The sequence below is a fragment of the Accipiter gentilis genome, chromosome 3 (genome assembly GCF_929443795.1).
Source record: "Accipiter gentilis chromosome 3, bAccGen1.1, whole genome shotgun sequence".
Taxonomy (NCBI): domain Eukaryota; kingdom Metazoa; phylum Chordata; class Aves; order Accipitriformes; family Accipitridae; genus Astur; species Astur gentilis.
Window position 1 is genome coordinate 7,376,774 of NC_064882.1, and position 26,901 is coordinate 7,403,674.

The following is a 26,901-nucleotide window of genomic DNA, read 5'->3' on the forward strand; positions in this document are numbered from 1 at the left end:
ACTTCAGACCACATTATCAGAAGTTACTATAATTGCTATACTAGGTGCCCTTTAACTATTGCATAGTAATGATACTCAGTAATGTGTTGCTGCATGCTAATACAGACACTTCTACAGGGATCATGAAACTTTCTTCAATATTACTGTGAGCTTGACGTTTGAATAGGAACCTTCATTGTATACTTTGACCTCTTCTCCATCTATCAGCATGTTTTAGTCTTAAAATAGATCAATTTCTTGACTGACTGACCAGACTGGAAGAGATTATTACAGTCAAGAAAAGAAGAAAGAAGGAGGATTCAGTGAAGAAGATGGGATATGATCAGAGAAAAAAAAACAGTTTTAAAATCATTACCATATGTATTTTATATGATATCACACAGAAGATCTACAATATTTGCATTTAAACTGTATAAATCTGTAGGAAGCAAATATGATATTAGACAGCTTTAAAATACAAGATTCAATAAGTTTTAGATCTTATGGGCTTACTGCACAAACTTAAAGCAATGGCTAAAATAGCAACCAGTTAACATAATGAAATATGCTAGGCAATTTTTCTAAAATGTTTATATCCCTTAAGACTCAAAATACTATTTATACAACATTTGCAATGCAAAATACAAATGTCTAACGCTTAGGGATTTTTTCAGATTTTATGAGACTTTTATGCTTACTTTGTGAATATCAGTACCTTAACTTCTTTATCCTAAAAATTAGTTAATAAATATAAAAATGAAACTTCACTGTTGTGCTTTTAAAGAGGCCTTTCGAGTATAACGCTTCTTCACCCCTGTCTAGCGACATACTTGGTTCTTCAGAATATTGCCTGCCTGGAGTGGGGGGAGTGTTTTGATCAAAGGTTGGGAAGAGACAGGGGTTATGTCTGAAGTGTGATAGACACACTGTGGTTGTTCTGTTTCCTCAGGCCCCTCAAAGGACTATGGAAGAGAGAGTGTAAATTAAAGCACTCTGAACCCTGCTGGAATTTCTATCAAACGCTATCACAGTCCAAGAATAAATGATGAAAAAAATTATTTAGAGGCACTTACACCACGCAACCCAAAAAAATCTCTTCTGGAACAGAATAACTGAGATTCAAACCTGCAGAATTTGCTTTGTCTGTTACAAAAAAAAAAAGGGTTAGATTCCCTAGCTTCAGTAAATAAGTGTTGTTGACTTTAAAGTCAGTAAAATGGCCCTTCAACTTTAGACATGATTTCAAAAAAGTTACCTTGACAGAATTTTGTGATTTTCCTGAACCTTCCCCCTTAGGAACGCTATTAGCTACACTGCCTGACCACCTGTGTTCAAGAAAAGATTAATTCAAACTGATTACCAAGCCAATCTGAGGAATGAAGATGTGTAAAACTGAGACTCGCTAGCCTAGCAAATGAAAGCTGAGAACTGTAATTTTTAAGTACTTTGGAGGTGAGAGAAGAAACATCAGTTTGCTGAATGAATCTATCAGCCTATAATGCAGAAAGTTATTGTTCTGATTTCCATACCCTACTTTTCTAAAGTATGTAGAAAAAGGGATTAAACTTTACTGAAGATGTTGAGCAACCTTCACTCCCATTGATAGGAATATCACAGGAGGCATTTAAGCTGTGAAAAGACTCAGCCAATAAAACAAATACCATCTCAACACATGCATTCATTTAGCAAGAATAAAGACATTTAGGTTTTTTCTATTTTCTAAAATGCATTTAAAACAAAATACTAGTTGATGTGCTTCCTTAACAGTAAAATGAGTAGTACAGGTATTTTAAATATTAAAAATACTTACCAGATTTGCAATGATATAATGGTATCCTTTAACATGTTTACCAATTGTGATAACCTGTAAAAAAGAAGAAATACCCCCATAATGGAGAATGTTCACCTGATAGACAGACTGAGACTTAAAAACTACAAGAGGCAGTATGATGTAAAAGCTAGTTATGAGCTTTATGGTATGCAATACTGAGTTTGTTCGGTGCTTTACTTTTTATTTTACCTAATGCACCATTCAACATACTCTCTGCTGGTGGAAATTATTCATATTGAAGTCCAAGTCCCAAGATCTGTAAACAGAGGAGCTGAATGCTAATTACTATGCTATGTGTTAAAGGCACAACCTGGACAGGAGAGAGTGGGCATCATGCAGTAGAAGCACTATCCCTCAGAGATTCCTGCTTAGATTCTGCTCCCTTTGGAGCAGAAGTGTAAGGTTCCTTGAACTAGAAAAAGTTTAAAAGCCCACTGACATCAATGAAAGCATCTACATTATGAGGAAGTCTTTAAAAGTTCAAATTGTTGATTATTGCCCTAAGGCTTCTTCATCATCTCCCTCAAAGCCAGCTGGTGGTTTCTCATCAGTCTGCACTGGCAGGCATGTAGCATGCATTCTTTTCCCAAATAAGCCTAATTAAGACTATCTGCATGGGGAAGTTTGCATTTTGAAGCAAAACACTTCTCCAGAGAAAGGATGTGGGAGATAAGAGGACTCTAGAGGTTTCTTCCATCTTTTGAACAATGAGAACAACTTAAATCAAGAGAAGATGATTCCATTATTTTCTCATTTAACATATAACTAAAATATTCAGAATAGGTACCCTGTAACTTACATCAGGCTAGTAGTGAATGACATTCCACGTACTTGCTTTAAGGAAGTTACAGGAATATAACTGAAGGCAGTGTTTAACACTAAGTTTTATATTACTAGAGTTTGAGACTGAGAGGGATCACATTACATAGGCCATAGAAGCTATTCAATTATTCCTCTTTTGAGCTCAATATATACATGATATATGAACTTAATAACTCTAAAACAGTTCCATGGGTTAGACTACTCAAATCATATTACTTATTAAAAGGCTTAAGAACTATGTTCAGATGTATTTCTTATGCAGCTGATGCTTCCAAAGAAATTTCAGTTAGACCAAACAGATAGCTCTTCTGCATAAAATGCTTCTTCATCATCGGTATCTGAGAAAACGACCAGTAGCTGCAAGTCTTTGGATCAATGCTTAGTAACTCTGCTCTGACTGCCACTGGGTACTATTTCATTAATCTAGCTTTCTAAAACATTGCTGTGTGCCACTCATCCATATGAACACTAAGGATGCTGCCCATTAAAACTCTGAGAAGATTCAGTGGTGATTCCAAAAGCCATGATGAAGGAGCTGTGGACGCAAAAGGTATTCACCAGTGTGCCTAGTTTAGACTAGCATCTCCAGCAGGGATAGACAAGAAGTGGCAGTAACTGCACAGCTGCCCAAAAGGTGTTATCAGGGGGAAATGAGATTCTGCCAAGAAAGCTGGCTGAGAAGAGATAGAGGCTATATAATGAAGAGCATGGTAATACTGACCTGCCAAACCAGAGAAGGGGAATGAAACTAGTCTGAGGAGCACTGGGGAACTGAAATATTTTTCAACTTCAACTTACATAAACAGTTGAAATCTGGAAGAGAAACTATAATATGAGACAAAAAGCAAGAATGATGAACCAACTTTGGAAACACATCGTGTGTCTATACAAAGATCCAAGGACTACAGAGTGTAACTGGGCGAGCCTGAGGTTGCCACCACAGCTTAAAATGTTAAGAGGGACAAATCAAAGCACTACAATAGAACGTTTGTTCAAGAGGAGGAGGCAAGGAAGAAAGTAGAGAAGTTGCTGCTCTATAGATCACGAATGCAAATAGTACTTTGATATTCAAGAAAAATCTGGTCAAGAGAAAGCGTGTTGCATGTCTCTCGGTAAAAATACACAGAAAAAGAAAAGGGATACTGATACAAAGGGTCTACTTCAGGCACCCTTGTGAAAAGAAGGAAATTGCTGAGGGTTTTTTCAGGGCAGGAATTAAAAGAATTTTTTTAAGAATAAATCTGGTAGCAAAGCAAGACTTGAAGTACATACTTTGCTTTTAGAAAAGAAAATCAGAAGAGCACACTCAAAGGATAATCACAGGCCAAGAAATCCATTGTTCAGCACAGACCTTCATTTTAAGAGATGGAGAAAATTAGTAGAGAAAGTTATTTTAGATTTGATTTTAGGCTACTTAAGAAATTGAAAGTGGGTTTACCTTCTTATGTAAGGAAGGGAAGTTAAGAAACAGAGTGTAAGAATATTGGACTTAAAAAACAGACTAAACTCCAGAAACTGCTAGGGTATCTTGCAAAGAGAATTTCAAGGCTAAACCCGTATGAGACAGCTGACAGCAGTTTAAGAGACCATATTCTAGGGCATATCAGTAAACTATTTTGAGGAGAACAGCTAATTGGAATTATATTAACTGACCTGTGTGGCTGATCCAGTTATCTAGATAGAATTCTTTAGTGACTTACAAATCAAAACAGCAGAAACAAAAGTTTATCCATCTGTATGCTTAAGGAATAGCACAAGTCTATGGGATAAGCTGAGAAAAATCTAAGACTCAAAACAAGGCAGAATCTATTAAAGTGCAATTAGGGCAAGAAAAATACCCCAAAGCTGCAATCAAAATAAGAAGCAGCCAAAAAAAAAATAGGCCTGTTACTAAACAAAGACAGTAAAAATGAGTGGTAACTAAAAGGTTCTTGTTACAGTCAGCCAAACTTTCATATCAGGGAAGAGGTTATAATGAATATTACATACTTACTTTTAAAAGAGTTTATAGGACAGTAACATGATAAACAGTCAATATAGTCTTGTCAAGATGAAAATATGTCAAAGCAATTTCTTTCCTTTCTCTGACATGAAAGCTACCCTAACAGATAGTGAGGAAACAGCAGATGTGACATATCTTGAGTCTAATAAGGCTTTTGTCCTGTATGACATCATTACAAGCTCTTAAGGGAACAGGGACAAGACAAAATCACTGTAAGGTAAGCAAACAACTGTTTGAAAAGCCACACAGAACCAACTGAAGAGGACCTATAAGCGCTATTTCTCTCAAGCATTGCTCTACTCAGTACTTTTCTTGACACGGATAACAAGTCAGAAAATAGAATTTAAAAAACTGCAGATAATGATAGGGAGGTTGCAAATGCTCTGGAGAACAGGATCAAATTCAAATTGATCTTGAAAATTAGAGAAACAGTTTGTGGATACGAATTCCAAATAAAACAGACAAATACAATACACTCCATTTAGGACACTGGTCATTGCGGGAGCCTCTCCAAAATGTAATGACCTTCATAACAAAGACCAAAATAACAAGCCCTTCAAAAAAGCTTCAAACCAATACATCTACACTCTGATGATATATTCCTACAGATGCTGCACAGTTTCACATGGTCAAGCACAAGCCAGCAGGGAGCTATCCTTATCATTTTGCATTGTGCTTTGCATGCATGAACAAAAGTAGTAAGATATAGAGACAGTAAGACCTCCCTAGACACTAGGATTGAAAAGGTGGATTTGAAGGTAATGCAGCAGTTTGAATCAGAGCACTGTGATGCTGTTGTGAAAAAGAAGATAAAAACTCCCATCTTTTTGGCAAATAATATACATATGGGTGGAGAGAAGATGGAATTTTCTGTTCTGTTTAAAGCTCAGGAGGCGTTAGCTAAGGAAAACAGCATCCAATTTTGGTTAACACACTTTAAAAGGGAGACAGAATGAAGAGAGACCCAAGGACAGTACAAATGACAAAAAGCTTAGAAATATGAACTACGAAGGGAGTTAAATGGAAAAGAGAAGTTGTTGATACAGGCTTCCCAAGACGTAAAAGGTTCTTGGAAAAAGCATTAGAAGTAGAAAATACTTTCTAGGTGGAAGGAGAACTAATCTCTAGACATAATATAACTATTTATAACATACCATATAGAATAGTGTGTCAACTACATATAATATAGTACACTATTTAGGTTGTGAAATAGCCTTAACGAGGTTTGGTTTGTTGGTTTGTTTTTTTTTAAATAATCAGGATATAGAACTGTACAGGATCATCCAGATAGAATTATCTTGCTTTTGAGCAAAGGAAGGGATTATAGGATTTGTATGTTCACTTTCTGCCTGATATATATGTGGTCCTCAATACAAACCTGTCACTTCCAAATGATGCATAATAATCACAAAAATAGGATCAAGAGAAATGAACTTATTACGTTTACTTATAGAATATAGCTAACTGCTGTCACTGAAGAACGGAGAATAGCAAACCTGATCAACAATGTCGTTGACTTTATCGCGCTCACAGTCCAAAATCACTCGCCTCTCCTTTTTTACCTCTAGATCTTGAAACAGTGAACGGTAAGTTTCATCTTTTCTGTCATTGTTAATATTTCCTACATTGATAGCAGTCACTTGCCATTTCTTTTCAGCAGCAGAATCCAGCACAGCTTGCAATGTTGATAAGCCTAGTGAAGCACAGGAGAAAACACAAGATATGACTGGTAAAGCTTCAGGAATAACAACCTTCTAGTAAATGATTTATTTAAGATTATTGAGATTACTTATTTAAGATTTCCCTCTAACTTGTTTGACCTGTCACACATTATTAGGATTCAGAAATGAAGATATGTGTGGGCCCAATCAGTTCTTATTGCATGAAATTTCTATTTACATAGCTGCAACGAATCAGGGTAGAGCCTTGTAAAGACAACCTTTTGGTTATGCTTAAACCTTCTTCAGAATGTGATTTTGCCAGTTTCACTGATCCACTGCTAGAATTCCACATGTTGGGAAAGAGGTCTTCTAGGAGAAAAGTGATCCAATTACAGCAAGAGGATCAGCTGCTTATTACAAAATGCTACTGATCTGCTTTTGTTCTCAGCACTTGAGCACTACTGTATTTAAACCCAGATCTCACTGAGCTTTATGGCAAAATTCCCATGTTCTGCAGTGATGCTAATGGAGTTATTATTTCTGTTGCTACAGTCATATCCCTGACTATGAAAGAAGATGTGCTGAGATATATATTTCCATATAGATAAGTAGGCTCAGTGCTAACACCTACAAGCAATCTACAAAAGTTTGCTTCCATTTTATCCTTTTGGCACGATCCTGCCAGGAAGCTGTAATGTCTGTAGAGCTGCAGCTGCCCACAATATATTGTAAAATCAGTGAAGATTCAACTTGACTGGGAGTGGTTTTCCTTTTCAAGGATTAAATAACAGAGTATAGAAACATGAAAATTACTGCTGGAAATTAATTTCTGCTGTACAACAAATACCATTTTAACAATTTTCAGCAGTACAGGAATTAGACTTGTATTTGTTAAATTCCTTTCAGAGAGTTCTACATAATTCTAGAGAGCAATTTTAAGCATAGCAGGTAGTATTATAGAAAAAAGAAAATCAGAATTTCTCACAAGCCAATTGACATTTTTTGCACATTCATCCCTCCTGAAACCACAGAACACCAGGAATCATTTCTTTGAGACAGATTTCTGACTTGGTATGTAAAGAAAGCTTCAGGTATAACTCTCATGAGAAATAACAGTGGTTATATGCCCATAAATGTAGAAAGAAAGCACTAAGAATTAATTTGTCTCATAGTTTGTAAATACATTAGTAAACCAAGATTGGTCAGTGTTTAGCAATTCAGCTTTATCAGTGAAAATGGTAATGAAATACAGAACTATATAAAACTGGTCATCAGCAAAGGTAGAAAATGGCGGGCTTCCAAAAGCATATATGCAATGATTATCTCAAATAATCCTGATTTTCTGTGTTGCCTTTAAAGAAGACTGATATGAAGTTTTGTATGTCATGCAATGAATATTTATTTTAAAATAATAGATAAGTACAGTCCAAGGGTACATATAAAACTATTTATAACATGTTAAAGATAAATGTGGAGAACTCATGCTAAAGGGAAAAGATAATTAATGTAAGCAAACTAAAAGATGTAGCGAGTATCTTAGAACATTAAAAAGCATTAAAGTAAGTCTATACCTCAAAATAATGTTTTAAAAGGTAATTTAAAATAATTTAAAAAACAAACCACACCAAAAAAAAAACCAAAACCAAAATGAAACTTATACAATCTGAATAATTGTTTCAGATCTCATTTAGTAGATTTCAGGTCCTCCGATCTGCCTTCATGTTTCCACTGAGTAAAACAGAATCTCAGTTAGGCATAAATTAATAAGGGCTATTAATGTTAATACTACCTATTACAAAGGGTTTCTATATTTTACTCCTCTGATCTTCCATTTTTCCTAGGGACTCCCTTTTTTTGGGGTGCTCTCTGCAGAGATGTCAAATGGCTGCCTGGATTTCTTGCTTTTTATAGTTGGCAGATTTGTCATCCCCATACAGTTTAGTTTATTCTGACAGCAGTAACATTGCAAAAGAATGAAAAACAAACAAAAGCATTCACAGTAATACTTCTGTGGACATGGAATTTTCTGGAGAGTGGTAATGGAAGTGGGACTCTACAGGGGAGAAAACTCAACAACTTCAGTTACTTTTTTTAAACTGCAGGAATACTTCTGTTTGGGAACCTCATGTGCCTTACCCTCTCTTGGTTATCATGAGACAAACTCTTAATTTGGTGAGCTCTGAAAAGGAGGACTGAACAGAGATTGAGTAAATTAGCAATTCTGTTACAGATAGAATCTTCCAACAATGTCACTACTTTTTCCAAACCCCACTGTTCAGTACTGGCAACAGAAAGGAGGCAAGGAGGGTAAAGGACACTAATCCACATTCTGAGTGAGAGCAACTGCTGTATTAAGCCATTAATATCTTGGACATGCATGTACTGAATGGCCTCACTTCTTATAGACAGGAATGAGATATGAAATTGCCCTGCACTTCAACCAGTCAGCCCCTAGCCACAGAGGAGCTCTAAAAGTAGCAATAAATGATTCTATTGGAATAAGTCATCAAACTAATTCCTATTAGCTTTCACAGCTTCCATGAAAAGTAAGTCTCTTTGCCTCTTCTATCTCACTCCCGAAGGTGGAAACATTTTAAATTATTTATCATTTCTTGAATATACATCGCTGTCACTATGTTAACACTTAAGCAAAAGTGTTCAGAGGAATTATGGACACTGTGTGTTCAGGGTTTGATGTCAGTGTTTCTGATTACGTACTGTTTGACTCTGCAGGTTAACCTTGTGCAATCAGTGGGAGCACTGAGGAGCAACAATTTACTCAACATAAAGGTAGGAGCTTCATGCCTTGGAGGTTGTTATCACTAGGGTGCCTTGCCACAATTAAAACAAACAAATAACAAAAAAAAGGCATAACAAAAGGGTGACTACAAATAACAATTTTATGCTGTTATTCCTGGCCAGATTCAGCCAGTGCAACTGACAAGAAGAACTAGGTGTTTTTCAGTATTTCCTAAATATAAATCACTTGCATGTCACATACTACACACTGTTAGCTGATTGACTGAGTATTGGCTAAGCAAGTAGTTTTACATCTGTCCTTTCTAAAAATGCAGTGAATGTTTCTGATTCTAATGTGAATTTGAAAAGGATCTGCCAGAGAAATGGGCTTAAGGTTCATCATCCCACATGACATTACTGTTGGAGACTACATACCAGTATTAGTTTTTCTAACGTGAGTGCTTACAACGGTGATAAAGAACTGTCTTGAGGAGGTCCCTTCAGCTTCTGAACAACACAATGTGTAAAATGGCATGGGAATGCAGAGAATCTAATGTCACCACATTACTCAACAAACCATGGTGTAGTATAACCATTCTTTAAATCTAGTGGCATCTTACCCTTTAATGTGCACTTAATATTCAACTCTGACCAATGAACATGCAGGTGACCCACAAAATAGCCTTTTTAAAAGGGAACAGAAGGTAAGAATAGAAAAAAGTTAGCCAAGGACTACTAGGTGAGGAGAACCTGAAAACAGAATTACAAGGATGGAATTCAAGAATTGGCAGTCAAAAAAACCAACTTTTGTATAGTGGTCCTTCTTCTCAGAAAACTAACTGATATACCACAATTTGCAAATGATTTTTTTCCCAGTTCATAAACTGTTACATTATTATTATTATTATTACTACTACAGCCATAAAAGGGCATAGGACTTGAGAAGGCTGTATCGTGGAGTAAATTGCTCACAAGCAGTGGATTTGGGTTTATCAACAACAACCAAACAAAAAAATAAATCTACACTTAACAGAGGAGAGGAACTCGAGTATTTATCAAAAGCAGTCTCCAAAGAAGAAGGGACTGCATCCAAGATTCTTGCTTGCTTGGTGCCTAACTATCGATTTTGCATGTGTGGAATGAATCTGTGGTAGCAGATTGCCCTTCATGCTCAGATGGGGTTTTTTCTCCTTAGATGATTCTTTAAAAAAAGAGAGAAAACTTTTCATAGGAACTGTTTCACAACATGCAATTAATCTCACATTGCTTATCAGCACATGCTTGTAATTCTATTAATACATACTGTAATAATTTCATTCTCATTTAAACACTTTTCTTTCTGTCCCAAAAGCTGATTTCTAAATTTGAGCTTACACTTACACTTGCTGCAGGTGAATATTTCTTTCCTTGTTTACTCTTCTAATACTAATTCAGCATTTCAGTGAGATACACCTAGCAAATAGCATGCAGATAAAAAGTACCACACCATACCTCTGTCGCTATCATACAAATATGCAAACTTGGTCCACTGATAGTATTCGATCAAGCTAAGAAGAGCTCCCTTGAGGTCAGGTCTCATCTGAATGACAAAGGGATGTGTTCCATCTGTTGGGAAGCTGGGAGTTATGAAGGAGACATGAAGAGTCCCACAGAATGATGTTATGGTATTAACAGACTTCTTGTCATAGAATCCAAAAATAGCAAAGACTCCTCTTGAAAACTGGGAGCAGACTAGGAAGAAGAAAGAAAAACAATTAGGTGGCAGAATTAAAAAAATAAATAAATATTGAAAACTCTATCATGTATATATTTATGAGAAATAATGAAAATGTCTGATCACATAAATACCAGGAGAAAACGGTAATACTCTGCTATAAAGATTACTATTTGTTAGTACTATTAATCAGTAATATAAAGCTTCCGCTAGAAACAGCAACAAAAAAATCAGAGATATGGTTCACATTCCTAGACAATTAGTTTAGAAATAAAACTCACCAAGCTATTCTTAAATTCAGTTTATACTGTAAAGAATAGTGATGCAAACATCAATGGCAGCTGTAATTTATAAAATGAGTCATTATGACCACACATAGTATTATGGGAAAAGATTATTTTTTGTCCTGTTAAAAAAATTAATTGGCCCTGAGGTCAAGACTCACTGAGCTTTTTGCAAAATACCTGAAATAACTTTCCATTTGGGGAAATATAAAGCCAAAACCAGAAGCAAATCTATTAACAGCAGAAAAGTAAGAAGTTGATTTGCTTTAAAAGCCTTCCGTTTTAAGGCGTTATTTTAATTCCTGCTTTGCAGGACTCAGCAAAAGCTGGTCCTTCTAGATGACATTTGCGGTCATGCTGCAGAAAGAATAACCTCATAGGTGTAAATAACATGCTGATTATTCACTTTTTATCACTGGAGACAATTCAAGCTAGTTGATGAATGCCACTGACCAGCTGCTGTAAAAGAACTAGTTCTTCTGGGTTATTCCCTTCTTCGACACTGCAGACTATACTAGTGCCCAAGTTCTAAAACCAGCATACAGTAAGGAAATGTTCATCTCTGATTAATTCTCATTTATCACTTATGCATTCTTTGGTTTGCACACAGTCACCTTGAACAAGAGAGATCCTTCTAGATAAAACATCTAGTCAGCTTCATTGCAATCCCTGCTACACCTGACCTGCTTACAGATTGAAATCACAGTGTAATTGAAACTAATTTTGCCCAGCTATTTAATGCACTAATCCTTTAATATAATTTACATAAGGGCAAAAATGGGTTGACTTATTTTTAAAATTTCTCAGATTTTAATTAACATTAATACAATATTTTCTCTTTTAAAGTTATCGCATCTGTAATTTTAAAAAAACAAATATCATCCCTTTATGCTTGCTATTATTCATTGCTATTCTCTTTTCAAAGCTTTGCCTATCTATCTTTGCTACCACAGTCATCTCTCATACCCTAATTACTTCTATACTCCAGTTAAAAGCAGCTAAACAGTATGCATGAAATTCTGAGTCTACTAGTTTCAAAAGTTATCACTTGTTAACTTTAATTAGGACAGAATTTCACCTTAGGTGAGAGAATACAAGTGATTAAAAAACTTGATGAGTAATGCCCCTTTGCAAAAGGATGCTGCAGGTTTTCCAGGGCTAGGATAACAAGATGCTCAGACCTCTTCCGTTCCAACTGCAAATCATTATGTAAAGTTCCAATATTTATCTCAAGTGTATTAAGGGTACAACACTGCTCATGTTGAACAAAGGTTTCTGAAAAAGGCTGTGAATTATCTGAACAGCGCTTCTGTTTAAGTTACTGGAACTCCCTGTTCTATTCCATATCACTATGCTCTCACTGAGAGGAAACCAACTCACTACCTCCCCACACACTCATGAACAACTGCTTCCCATCAGCAGCGAAGGCTAGATACTTTCTGAACTTGCCACAATAAAGGCGCTAATGTCTCATAATCCACCTTCAAAAATGCATGTCAAAATAAAGCACCAGTTTACATTTGGATCCCTGGATGACAATTCTGCAAAAGATTGTTACAGGCACACTACTGTGATCTTCTGTATTAAAGCATTTTAATGCTGCATATAAGGTGACAGAGACAACAGCAATGTCATGGCAGGATCGCTGAAAAATAAAAAAGTTTTATGCCAGTATTGCTGACTCCTAGGATGCTATCACATCTCCTGTCACACTTACTGCTTTTCTTCAATTGCCAGTCAATGATTTTAGGCATAGATGAAATAATGCTGCCGACAACGGCCAACAACCAGGGCCAGCTGCCTGCACCTGAAAACTTGAAAACCATAGGTGGTGCATTCTCAGAAGCAGCACTGTCATCCCTCACAGAGGAAAGCCTGGGTCTCCGGGGCACTGTACTCCAGTCTCTGTCTCGGTTCCTCCCCCATCCTTCCCTGCCGTTCCTGACACTGGAGAGATCTGGACCTGTCAGGCCTCAGCTAAACATCTTTGGGGTAATGAAGTTCAATCTGCCTGTGCTGTCGGGAAGTTGTAGTTGAGGCTCTGTCCTGGCTCCTGAACTCATGCAACTAAATAGATCTCAACTTCCATTTAAAAAAACACTACACTTGGAAAAAGGAAAAAAAAATCCCCCCCCAAATCATCACAATTATTTGTGATGGCAAATAAAAAGAGCCCAGATTACTTATGCTAGGCTTCAAACATGAACTGGGATTATTTAAAGGTGGGCATGTACTGGGTCTGGCTGGCTTGGCATTCACTTTCCACTCAGCAGCCCGTATGGTGCTGTGTTTTGGATTTGTGGCCAAAGCAGTGCTGCTAACATACCAGTGTTCTCTTTTTCCCTCCGCCCGTTCCAATGAGTAAGCCGGGGTGGGCAAGAAGTTAGGAGGGGACACAGGCAGACCAGTTGACCCAAATCAAAGGGATATTCCATGCCATGTAACATCATGATCAGCCGTAAAACTGTGGTGGAGGATGAAGAGGGTGGAGGACTCTGTCTTACAAGGTGACTGTTGCTTGGAGACTGGGTGGGCATTGGTCTGCTTGTGGGAAGTGGTGAGTGATCGCCTTTGCATCACCTGTTTTTTGTCTTTCCTTCACTTATTAAACTGTCTTTATCTTGACCCAGAAGTTTTCTCATTCTTGCTCTTCCTATTCTCTCCTCTGTCCTCTGAGGGCAGGGGGGACCAAGTGCGTGGCTGTGTGGGTGCCTGTCTGCTGCCTGGGGTCAACCCAAGACAGGGTAAAAGGTGTTATTCCACCTTCCACCCAGTGCTTGAACGGGTGTAGGAGTTCCAAACCCCTTCAGTGATACAAACAAGCATCCAGTCCTCTCTCTTCAGAAGACAACTGTTCAAATTGAATGTCCGTCCTCCCTGACATGGCACAAACTCATACCACCTCTCTTCACTTAGTGCCTGCTGATCAAACCAGTTCTCTTGGATTAACGGCTCGCCATTCAGTAATCTTTACACCTGGTAAATCATCAGTGCTTACACATATGTGTCTTCTTCTGGGGAAGGTGGGTAAAACTGGAATTTTGATCTTCTCTCCTACACAAAGTGAGAGACAAGTAAAAAGCACTACCTCTAGCTGGGTAAGTCAAGTCACTGCAGTTCTAGCTACTTACAGGAATTGCATTTTAAAAGCTGAATTCCACACACATGCATACACAATCCCAACAAATAATATGATAAAAGCAAAAGCATTTTTTATTTTTAAAAGTATTATGAAACCTGCCACAAAGATATAAACTCTCATTTAATTCAACCAGAGCCCCCTGGATGTGAGATAAAAACTCTCTCTAACACAATCTTGAAAAGTAACGACATAACACACATTAGAAAATACTACACTATGTGGGTCAGCCAGAAAATCAGGATCAACTTTAATCTAAGTAAAAATACATTTTCATCAGCAGTGATCAGTGTCACAGTTGTACACTGAAGAACCTCAGTGCTATGCTTTTGTGTGTGAAATTCCTCTAAAGGTAAGTGGGAGGGCGCCTATGTCATGTAATAAAAACTTGCTAAATATAAGCATTTAGACTTTGTCTTGAGACAAATGCATGCAATTGTTCTGAGGCATTCGGTCTCTCAGAAGCAGGAGAGAAAAGAAGGGATGGTATTTCCAAATATATAATGGTGATCCAGTGGGTAATGCAGAAAGTGTAATTGGTTTTGGCAGGATTCCCACCTTAGACTAAGTCTACAGTCATGTTGTTATTGCTGGGAGACATTAGTTTTACAATGGTGAATCACAAGCTGTTCACAGTTATTAGATTAAAAAAATTATGACGATTAGGACTCATAAACCATTGAAACATGAAAGATCTATTTTATTAAAGACATTAGAAGCAACTGCCAGGATTAATTTCTTTCAAGCTCTTCTACATGACTTGTTTTTCTTTGGGTTTGTTGTCCTTTCTAGAAATAGTCAATGGCCTACTTAGCAACAAGAGGGCAAGAATATAGTAAGCCCAGTTTGTGATCACTTTTCTAGAGAAAGTTGCCTAGAATGGAAAATACCTGGGAATTCCAAGAAGCGGTAAATAACTAAAGGTACCTGAGAAACAACGCCCAGAAGGTTTTGTTATAGTTAAGAATTAAGTATTTTATATTTGACTTCTCCTTGTTCTTCTACTTACATAGCCAGGCAAAAACCTAGTTTGCCCTTGTGTTCCAGAACACCACAAATGTGTCCTAGTCTTTTCTTCCAAAAAGCGAGGGCCCAGATTTGTTCAACAACAAAATTAGGCTTAAGCCTGCAATGAGAAAGAGGTGCCTTGTCAAAGGAGGACCAAAACTACTTGCTCAATTATTGACTCTTCCATTGTAACTACATCTGTTTCTTCTTAGACCTCCTTTTTGCAATGATGCACTCATACCTTTCTCTCTTTCACACTTTCTCCATTTCACTATCCTGTTTTGTCAATGAACTCCATAGGCAGGATAACCTGATATTTAGCCCTGTGGCTATAACCAGTTCTCCAGAAACAAAGAAATACACAGCAACATGCATTGTTTGCCTCTCATCACATAGAAAATATTTCTGTGAGGCATATTATCTTATACCCAAGACTCAAAAAGTACCAACTTAGGAGTACATTTGAAAATTCAAAATATAAAAATATTAAAAATACACTTAGCATTACACAATGAAGTGATGCCAGTTTAGGAATGACATTCATTTCCATGAATGAAGAACTGAATCTTTAGAGGTATAAAATCACTAAGAAATCATTGCATTTGAATACATATGCTTAGAAACTGTTCCTGATCAACTCTTCCTAAGCCAAGATTTCCTTTCCAAAGGGAGAGTAACAAACCTAATCATTGTTTACGTTCAGGGACAATTAAATTGGAAAAAGAAGGTTAGCAAAATGCTCATTTAACTTACTGAAACAAATGTCTAATAGTATCTGCATATAGGTAAGTTTCCAAAAAAGTGTTATTATGACTCGTAACATTCTTCTAACTCTTCCAAGTATTTCTATATTTTTATTTATAGGAGAGTTTTGATACTTGGGTTACTGTCCAAAGATGAAAATTTAAAATGACTGAGAAAGTATTTGCCAATAAGTGCTAATATTTTAAATGCTGTCTAGTATTTATGTGGCTTTTTATGTTATTTTATTACACTAACTTGCTAACGAAACTGTTTTAATATTAACATAAGGAAATAAGTCCTTAGCGCATATTATTTAATCACACCCAATAGAATAATCATTCTCTTCTAAGAGAAAGAAAATACAGCACAAGTGTAAAGAAAGAATCAAGCACTGCCTCTGCAATAGAGGACCAAAACACAAAGGAAAAGCTCGTTGGTCTGAAAAGTTGATAGATGAGTCAGAAGTAGCCAGGAACAAGACACGGAAACTGAATGCCCAGTTGGTAATTTCAGCTTCTGAAAGGCGACATTAAGAACAAGCAGACAGTAGAAAGGAACCACAAACAATAGATGGAAGAAAAGTAGCAAAAAAATAAGCAAGAACCACAGCTGCCAAAAGAATTTACATATGATTGAAACTGCATCAGAAAATCATTATGAAAATAAAAACCAGTATGGATTGCTTCCAAAGCCATTAAGAAAATTGTAACATAGCAGAAAGAATATTGTATACGCTTTTATAGACTAAAGAATTTTTTTGTAGTAACGTTATATATAATCGGCGTGGTCTGTTTTACCCATTCAGATTATACTACTACATTCTAGATGTGAGGGGTAAACTTCTCTTCAGGAAGAGTGAATAAGGCATAAGGAATCACGCAAGTGCATCCAAGTGTTACTTAGAACCATGAAGGAGTATGTGTTTAAACAGCACAACTTGAGATGAAGTTACTTTTTCTAGGCCCATGGTAAGCTAACTAAAATTATGAAAAAACAGTTCCCCAAGGATCAAAGAAGAGCTTAAGAACTGAAGGATAAGACAACAGACTAAAGCTTCATGCTAGGACTCAATAAAACATGGACAAAATATGGACACAGAAACCAAATAAAGGCTGGCATTTCAAAGTCACAAGATACCCTTTATCAAAGCTGAGAGGCAAATCAATGCCAATTAAAACATCAATGGCAATATCAGAACTAAAGTATATGCTATACTGGATAACAAAACACACTGAATTACATGAAAAAGACCTTCCTTTTTGTCCCTTTTGCAATTTTTAATGCCAGTGCCAATAAATGTGGATTTTTATCTTATTTTGAGCATTTAAGAAAATCTGAATGCCTGGAATTATAGCCATTCAATACTGATCTGAACTGTGTATTTTCCTCTTTGCAGATTCTGCATATATATATCGTGGTAAAGAAACAGACCTCACTGGGAATGATAAGCATACAATATTGAGCTCACATACAAAAACAAAGAATGAAGTGGACCTCAGAAATACTTCAGTGATGAGTTCCTCACCTGTACATTCAGCGTAAAAACACAAAACACAACTTAGAGCAACAGCCAGGCAGTTAGCAAACAAACAATCCCTAACAGAAAGGGGGCCTCAGTTTTGCACAGAGACAAGGTACAGAAATTCTCACAGCCTCAGAGAGAGAAGAAAGCAAAATTTGAATCCCGAGGCTGGAATGTCCCTAGAGGACAATTATGGTGGAGCGGGTACAAAGGATGTTTTTTCAACTTTTCTGGCAGAAATGTGGTCTTCAGTTATTGCTATGACCTGAACTGTTTGTTCACAGATTACGCGACTGAATGGAACTTTCCACACCATGTTATTAGCAAAAGTGGCTTTGATCATTGTGCAAAATTAGAGTCAAAACCTGGGTTGCTGCAGTACAAAACAAGCTCAAAGACCAGAGGAGAGGCAGATTAATCTATTTCAACCAGTCAATCATACTTCCCACTGAGGAAAGAACTTTGTGCCAATATGGGATATTTTAAGGAAGTACAAAAAAGCCTTCAAGAAGTTAGGGGCCATCTGTTAGGAAAGTACATGATGATATGGCACAGCTTCACTATATGCTAATGCTGCAATAATGAAGGTGGTAAATAAACATCATGTTCAGATTGAAACAACAGGTCAGAAAAACAGTTTGTTTCAATGACAGTTGCATTCAATTACATATTGCTTGGCTGTGTACTGTAAGCATTTGAAAATCTTTTTTCATTGCTAGGACAATTACCATGATGCAAATTAAATCATTGCCAACACCGTTGAAAGAATCATATTAAAACAATTATGCTTTTACAAATAAAACAAGATCCCGGTAATAAAATTAAAATGCAATGCAAGTCTTCTCATGAAAAAAAATTGCCCATATTCCACACAATTCTTACACAGCTCTTCCCAGAACTGTTAGGATCCTAGTGTATTTGTCTAAATCCCCATTACTGCCAGCTGAAGGAGATAAAATGCTTCCTGAACCACCCAGTGGCCTGCCAACTCTGTTAAATAACAGAAATATAACTTTATCTCGTCTCCAAAAAACCAGTCTCCAAAATCAGGACATACTTCAGGAAGCTTCTCTCCCCTGCCTCTCCTTCTTCCTCTCCACCCTCCACCCCAAATAAAAACCATGCTATTTCCATTTAATTACATAAAATTTCACTCATTTATTTCCTTCAAATATAAGAAATCACCTTGCAAATCTGCCTCTTTGGCTTTCTGACTGTGTTTGTACCTTTCCCAACAATTACAGCCTTGCAGTAACACAAAATTGTGAGTATCCAACAAACTATTGCCTCTTAGATGTAGAAGCAGGTAATCAAATCTAAGACGACACTACTGGCTTTTCAGAGCCACGCTGCAAGTCATGAAGAAGTCAGCTCTTGCAGGACCAGGCTCTTAGTTTGTGCAATCAGCATAATTCTACTGAATTTAATAATGCCAATATAATTTATCCCAAATAAAACTGTGGTTCTCCATTTCTAGCATGACCATTTTCACAAACTTTTCAAACCAGAAATGTTATGTACAACAGAATGCTCAGCATCTCCTCTTCCCCTTAATCAGCACTGCTGGAAGCCTCCCTTTTCTACATGTCATTAAATTATTCATCTTCCAGTTCCCAAGAAACCATCATTGTGTAGAACTGTGTATTTGAAAACTTGTAAAAGGATTTGGAAAGAGATAAAATTAACTTGGTAGGTACAACTACTTTTTGTTAAAATGTGGGCAGACTGGGATTCAATTTACGAAACTTCTTTTTCTTTTCTTGAGCTAGAAGGGCCAACAATCACTCCTGAACCGATTGTCTAACACTGCCTGAGAAGACCTTACACCATCTAAAAGGAAACACGGTTTCAGCACCAAGTTTCTGTGTTAGAAGGATAGGGATAGCTATAAGAAAAGACTCTGAGGCTGACTCAAAAATACTAAAAAAAAAAAATTGGAATAAATCTTAAGGAAACTGATGTAAGGAATAAGAGGATTTCCTGAGGCAGAGAAGGTAGAGCAGAAAATATTTACGTGATCTGTTACTCTCAGAAGACTCCATACTACACTTTTAAAGGAACAAACTGTTATTTTCCAACTGGTCATTTGTGACCTGCCATACACATTATTCTGAGAAAGCCAGATGTTTAGTCCTAGCCATTTATTGCTTACATATCTCTCTCTGAAATGATGCAAGTGGGCGTCTACTTCATTCACCCTACACAGTCCAGCCTACACTTTGCCACTTCAGCACAGCTAGCACTGTTACATGCAGCTGTACTGCAACAACCTATCGTACCTATCCTAAGGTCTCAATCCCTCCAGATGGCTGAACCCGATTTTAAAATAAATCATCCAACTAAAAATTTTGGCAGAAATGTGCCTCTGCAGAGAGGAATATCTCACACAAACTAATGATTAAATGTAACAATAAGCAAGACAAGATCTCCATTTCCTCCACTGTCTTAGGTCTAACAGCTTCTACTCCTCATAGGAAAAATGATGGGCCTCTTCCACCTGTAACAACTTCCACCCTGCATTGATCCAACCTAAACCACTGACCCACAGCAAAGGGTGGCTTATACTTACACGTGATTTTTTGGTGGCTTTTTAGCCTGCACTTCCAGACATAGTCTGATTTCCCGTAACATCTTACGGTTTTATGACAGTCATTGGGATAATCAGCTGTTAACCTAATTGCCAGGCTTTACTTGTATTTACAAATGATCTAATACTGTTACGGATGCAGAATTAACCAAATCCAACAGGTGTTAAAACTCAGATTTATTCTCCAGCACAAGTTAGTTAGAAGTCTGGTAACATTTTGTAAAACCACAGGCTCAATGATGTAAAGAGAATTAATGCTACACAGCCGACTTAAGAATCCCCAAGATTATACCCCTGTCGAATCTGACCTGTGGTCATTTAATTCTATTGGCCAGGAGGGTCACCTCAGTGTACCTGGCGCATCTCAGTTGGCCAGTTCAAATTTCAACCTGCAGCCTCCAGGGTTTCCTTCCCCTTCTCCCTTCCTGGAGAAGTTTCCTTTCCTGCTGGCAGTATGGGGGGGGGGGGGGAGGGGGGGGGGTGCAGAATGTACTTCCACAAATACTTACATCATACACCTTCCTATCTGCATGCCCTATTTTTTCAATGACTGTAGAAGTAACAGAAACATTATTTATTTGTGAAGTATTCAAATACTATTCAATAAACATTATTAGTAATACAAATCAGAAAAGCATTAAAATCCTCTTAATTAGGACACCCTAGTGAACAGCTTATTGTCCTCATTATATGACATTTTTAATTAAGAGAAGAAGTTATTAAAAAATAAAACGGCATGGAAAGCTTTAAAATGATAAAGTAAAATTAGCACTCATTGCAAGCACAGGAAGAAAATTTATATTCCTTGCCTCTCCTTTGTTAGATCCTTTAATCTTTAACAACTTGATGCATTTCAAAATCTACTTCTCCTTTCTATCAAACTTCAGAAGAAAGTTTTTAGTATAGTGTCCTTCCAGAAAACTGCAGGTTCAGGGAGTGGCATCAGCTTAAAGCAGCCGATGATAAGTCCCCTAGAAATAGATTACTGCCATTAGAAAAAAAAAGTACCACCTGCCAGACTAAGGATCTGGTCTCAATGCCTCAGCCACTTGGGAGGCCTATTCATAGCATACACTGGTGCTCTGGTCACTCATACTGTGCCTTTAACTATGTGTATGTTAGCAAGCAGTGCACTGCCCTAGGAGCACATGCGTAGAATGGTAAGTTGGTATTGAAGACTGAATATATGGGTTTCAGGGGCTAACTCTGGTTTACTCTGGGCTAACCTCAGGTCATCCCCACGGACGAAGTGCTCACTAGCAGTTTGAGTGCATAGGTGGAACTCCAGAAACACATCTTCCAATTGAGTTTAATTAAAAAAGAATGTGTTCCTTGTGCTCCTAAACCACTCCAAGCAGCAGAGTCAGGGTTGATTATGAAGTTTCCTTCAAAAAAATAATTTCTTAATCCAACCTGATTCAGGTGGAGGTACCCATGTATTTTCAGCAGGTATGAAAATATATTTCCATTTGGACAGAAGTAAAATTTGATATGATGGCATACTACTAGAACTGGTTATGTCGGGCTGCGTAGATTTAGTGCTGATTGAGTATTTCAGGTTCTTTCACTGACAACATTCTAAAGAGGAGTTTACCCCAAGAACAAAAGTATTAAGCTTCAAGTCTTCTTTAAACTCCCTGTTCTTAACAGGTACTTAATTTTTCACACTCATATATGAACAGGTTACACCAGCTCCCACGAAAAAAAACAACAAACAAATCAAAAACCAGAAGATATTCTGTTTACTCTCTGTTTACCCATGTTGACATCTTGCACAGTCCTACTATTAGTGTCTGGTTTGGTGTTTTGTTTGAAGGCCTAATCGACAGAAATAATCCTAAATGCATCACTTCCCAAAGAAATACTACCTCTCTTCTTTCCTTTTATTTTTAAAAACTCATGACTTTCAAACAAGTGTCATGATTTGGGTGTCTGTTTCATGAAGTCAACACCAGACACTGCCAAAATACAGTAAATCATGCTGTAGATCTTGTAGACTGATTTGTTATACTGACAAGTGGCTATTTAAAACTTCTAGCACAAGCCAGCTGAAGTGGTTGCCGTGCGCTGCAGCGAGACTAGTCCAGTCTTGAATAATTAGACTTCAGAGCTATAAAACACAACCGAGCTCCTACAGTTTAAAAAATTACTGTACCTCAGCTCACTAACATCCTCTGTTACTTCTGGCAAACCAAACTGGTTTTATTCGTAGACTGAAAATATTTCTTGCCTCCTCATAGAAGTATCAGAATGATAAAGTTTTGAATGACACGGGCATTATTCTTTCATTGATAAAGACCACAAATTTCATAACTAAGAAACAACAGCTGGATCAACTGCTGAAGTTCAAGTTAAACAGCTAAGACTTTTTGCTCTATCCTAATATCAAAGGGGAGAATATGCTTTCTAGTGTTTCCCCTACGTGAAATTCATTAGCTATTTCAAATTTTGGATAATATGGTTTAGTGGGTTGTATGCTTGCTTGTTTTGGTATTTTTCCATAGTTAGATCAGGAAACAACATTTAGATTATTCCAAATGACGATTATTAAAAATATTATTTATCTCTATTAGCTACACTTACTGTATTTAACTGAAATGCTACCTATATTACAATAACTTTGTTCAGGGTAATCTAGTATCTCACTCTGCCCAGAGTAATCAGTTTTTGCACATACAGCATTCTAACACGTACGGCATCATGCTTTTAAAATAGCTTCTATAAATACACCTGATCAGCATGTAATACAACAAAATACAGCATTTTGTAGCAGATGGCATGCAAAGCAGTGAAGTGAAGGGCATGCCTAGATCTCAGCTGTGGCATGCCACCTAGTTTGTTCCATAACACTTATTTAACCATATGGCTCATCCTAGGTGGCAAGCCACCACTAAAGCACAGGTGTGTATTCTTTCACTTGAATTCATGACCCACGCAACAAAGCTGAAATCAGCTCTTCTAATCACATATTTAATGTCAGTTCCAATGTATAAATTTACTTAGGTTTACTACAAGAAACAAACAGAAATTCTGCATAATACCTGTGTATGACAAAATACTTAATTACACTGAGTACTGTTTAAAAACATTTCCCTTTGGAGAACAAGGCCCGATCTGAAACTCACTGACAGTAATATAAACCACAGAACAAGGACGATGCATTTAAAAGGACAAATTTACACTGTCTGACCAACAGCAAATGAGTTCTCCAGCTTCCTCTGAAACAAAGTCATCAGTATGGAATCAAAATCTCATTTATTCTGGCTCACTTGTCAGTAAGGCAAACCTGAAAATTTCAGCTCACAGGTTCTCCCCAGTCTTGGCTGTTCCGAGGTTCTTATTTTGGAACTGTTCTGCCTGTGAACTAGACTAACTCAGTCTTTCTCCCTTGCTTTCCACCTGGCTAGAAGCAATGTTTCACGAAGTCCTCTGAGCTTACTAGGCTTCGTCCCCTAAGTACCACAAATCTACAGAAAGGCTTCTGTATTTCAGACAAACACTGCCAATTTGTTACAGTATCACATGTACCCTCTAATGCTTTATAAATCAGAAAAGGCTCAAACACATAAAGACTTTTGCTGCTCTCTATATTAAGGCACACTAAAAATGTTGTAGATCATCTAGCTGAATCTATTACATAAACCAGTATTGGGATTTTTTTTCTCCAGGCTCTTTCACCTTTTCATCAAGCATCCTTTCTTGGAGATACTGTGAAATGCCTTGCCCTGAAAACTAGAAGTGCCTCAGTTCATCCTCTTTGAAACACGGAAAACAGACAAAGCCCATTTCAGAATTTTCCTGAGCAGAGCTGGCATTTCAGTACCTGAAATTATCATCGGAAATATTTGCAAGAACTACCATTTTATTATGCAAACATATGAAATACAGTAACAGCTTAATCTTATTCTCATTTGACTCATTGGAAGTTTTGCTACTTACTGAAACAGGAAGCAGATCAAACACAAGAAGCTTAATAATCCGAGCTCACTCACCATTGTGCAAATAGCACTTCATTAATTCAAGGTACCATTGCAAGATAAAGAATGGCTCTGTGCAGGAAAAAGTGAAGCCTCATTCTTCACAGGGAGAGAAAAAACTTTTCTACCACAGAAACTCTGGGAACAATCCACCATGCCTCAGTGTGCCAGTGCTGGTCAGAGCTACAGGATGGGGCTCTGTGCCTAACACACCAGGAGCCATCAGGGCTCGAGTCCCCACGTAACTCACCACCTTGCAGACACCCAAGTAAATCCCACTGAAAATTTGGTTCTCCCATCAGCTCACTGAAACCAATGATCCTATACAGCCATGAGTTTACAGCACCGAGCAGAGCAATTCCGCGCATAGATATACTTGGGTTTTAAAGAATCCAGAACAAAGTTGCATTTTCATAGTCTTTAGCTTTACTAAGGTATTTTATGTAACAGCAAAGTAAATTTGTTTAGACATGATAAATAACAGAGGAGATAACGTACATTTTGCTGCTATCTTCTGTCAAATAAATGCTAGTCAAATACCTCATCAACCCTTACTATGGAGACAGACAGCCAGAATGGTAGAGAAGTTTTGAACCTTTGTTAAGACACTTTAACCACGTCTTGATCAATTTACATGCAGATCCCTTCCCTCAGCAGAACTTTTTTGCACCGTTAGCCCATAGTGTTGAACTGAATCCAGTCCAACAGGAGTAAATATAGAACTGTTCCTTTTTAATTTCAATGGTGATAAAAATGCAAATCAAATAAAAGGGTTTTTTATAGCAGCCTGCAGGTTTTATATGTAGCTCGCAAATCATAAAAAGATGCATATTTACAGGTTTAAAAAGAAAATTCAACAATTACAGACAAAAAAATATAGTTATGTAAAATGATTGTAAATGTAAATATAAATCATATAGTATCTTGAAAGCTGATGTAAAAAAGAACAAGGGGAAGAAAAAAAAAAAAAAGGAATAAAACCAAAGGCTGCTGGAAGTCCGAAATAAGGCACAACCTCTCCTCCTTTGCTGCTTAATACAGTATCCTGAGCCTTGAAGTCACTACCTTATAGTATCTTAAAAGAAAGTCATGTTAAGTAGATAACTGTGCCAAGAACAACTGTGGGCAATTATGCTATCCTGACATAAAAATCACGTTTGTTTTCATGACTATGAAATCTGCATGCAATGCGTAAGATGTATGTATGCTTTGTATACTCAAAAGACAATTCAAAAATATTTTCAAAGGGACTACTTTTTATTTGTTTTGAATTACTTAGGTAAATATAGTGTACATTAAAATACTGCAGATGTATAGTTCATTATATAGTTGCTAATTTCAAAGGAGGTATGCATTTATTGTCCTTAAAAATATATTTTATATTGCTTTTGTTACTAGTTTAAAAAGGTAGAATGTGCTGTAAAATATGCTAGTTAGGGACTTAACCTAAAATTAATGAATTATTTGACATAAGTAGGCCCAGTTACTTGAACTTTCATAGAAAAATAGTATTGTATGTCACACAACAATGCCAAAATAGATTAATAAGTCTCAGTGCAAATAAAAGTTCAGAACAATATGGAGCAGGGATACAACATAAAAGGTTAAGCAACACTGTTGATGGCAAAAGGTTTAAGGAGCTTCACACAAATATGGGAGATAAATGACTTTTTTAATGTAAATTTAACTGTTCACAGCTTGCTTTGACAAATTCAAATGACAACCATGAAAGTCAAATTTTGAGCAAGCACATGCTAAGTACCTTAGGCAAAGGACATCTGAAACGTTATTTATCTTTTATGTAAAAATGCAACTTGGCCTGTGTTTTATCACACATACTCCATTAAAAAGCTTCCTCTGTCTCAGATTCATTTTGGGGGATACCAACTCAGGCTGTGAAACTGCGTTAAAATGATGATTTAAAGAATGATTTATTCAAAGAATGGTGGAATGGTTAATTTTCTTTTACTTTCAGCTTCTTTGTTTGCCCTTTTTTTCTGTCTGTCTATTATCACCTTTGGAGTGCTGCAGGAAGCGTTGAGTTGTAAGCTGTCCATATGGCCAGCTTTTCGATTGGATTCAGAAAAACTTCCTACCAGTTTTATACAATCACAGGCAGTAGAGATGACTAAGATTGCAAAAATCTTCTCATCTAAGTCACTCTCCTTCCAGGGCAGGACCATGTCTTTGACCCAGTGGCATCTCCTATTACACAATTTCACCAATCATGAAGGAGTCTCACATCCACTACGGGAGCTAAGCAATGAAAGCTGTAACATTAAATGACATAGAGTACGTTAAAATTCTCTTTAGGCACTAACATAGAAATGAAGGGGGTTTACATCACCAGAGCATGCCTTCGTTGGGAGGTTTTAAAATGTACATTAACTTTATGACTTTAGCTAAGCCATCCTAATTTTTGTTGGGTATGTCTGCGTAGACAATCTCAGAGTTTCAATCACTGCAAAAGGAAAGTCTTTTAACCCACACATTATCATTATGGATGCTAAGCTGCAGTTACTGCACAGTACCAGCAACACCTTTTATGGGGTGGGTTTTTATGTTTAAGCCCTCAGCAACATTTCATAGAGAGGTATTTGGAAAAAAAAAAATCCTCCTTCCAGTACCTTAAAATAATGGTTATCTTTGAAAGAAAAAAAAAAAAACGTATCTAAGAACTTGTATTTATAGAGTTATTACCACCATAAATTGTACCAGAATTAATGACACTCTTTTGATTATGACAGTGGACAATCTTATTCTGGAATACTCCTTAAGAAATAAAGCCTTCACTATGAGTAAAAAAATTTTAGCTGAAATACTAGACTTGCCTTCAAAGGCTGTAATAAAGGCCAAACAGTCGTAATATTAATTAGTGGACTAAAAGTTAAA

General features: G+C 36.9%; 1 protein-coding gene across 11 annotated transcripts in view; it reads right to left on the bottom strand.

The window, feature by feature from the left end:
* The window catches only part of GRIA2 (glutamate ionotropic receptor AMPA type subunit 2), a 96,053-nt gene that overhangs the window by 43,015 nt on the left and 26,137 nt on the right, over positions 1–26,901 (bottom strand). For all 11 annotated transcript variants that reach the window (XR_007510116.1, XM_049833611.1, XM_049833584.1 and 8 more), the window contains exons 3-5: positions 10,526–10,765; positions 6,131–6,327; positions 1,790–1,843 (exon numbers count right to left, since the gene is read on the bottom strand). Coding sequence is in view for 10 of the 11 variants with exons in the window: in XM_049833611.1 (XP_049689568.1) it covers positions 1,790–1,843; positions 6,131–6,327; positions 10,526–10,765 (491 nt within the window). In the remaining variant the exon portion in view is untranslated. The remainder of the gene's footprint in view (positions 1–1,789; positions 1,844–6,130; positions 6,328–10,525; positions 10,766–26,901) is intronic.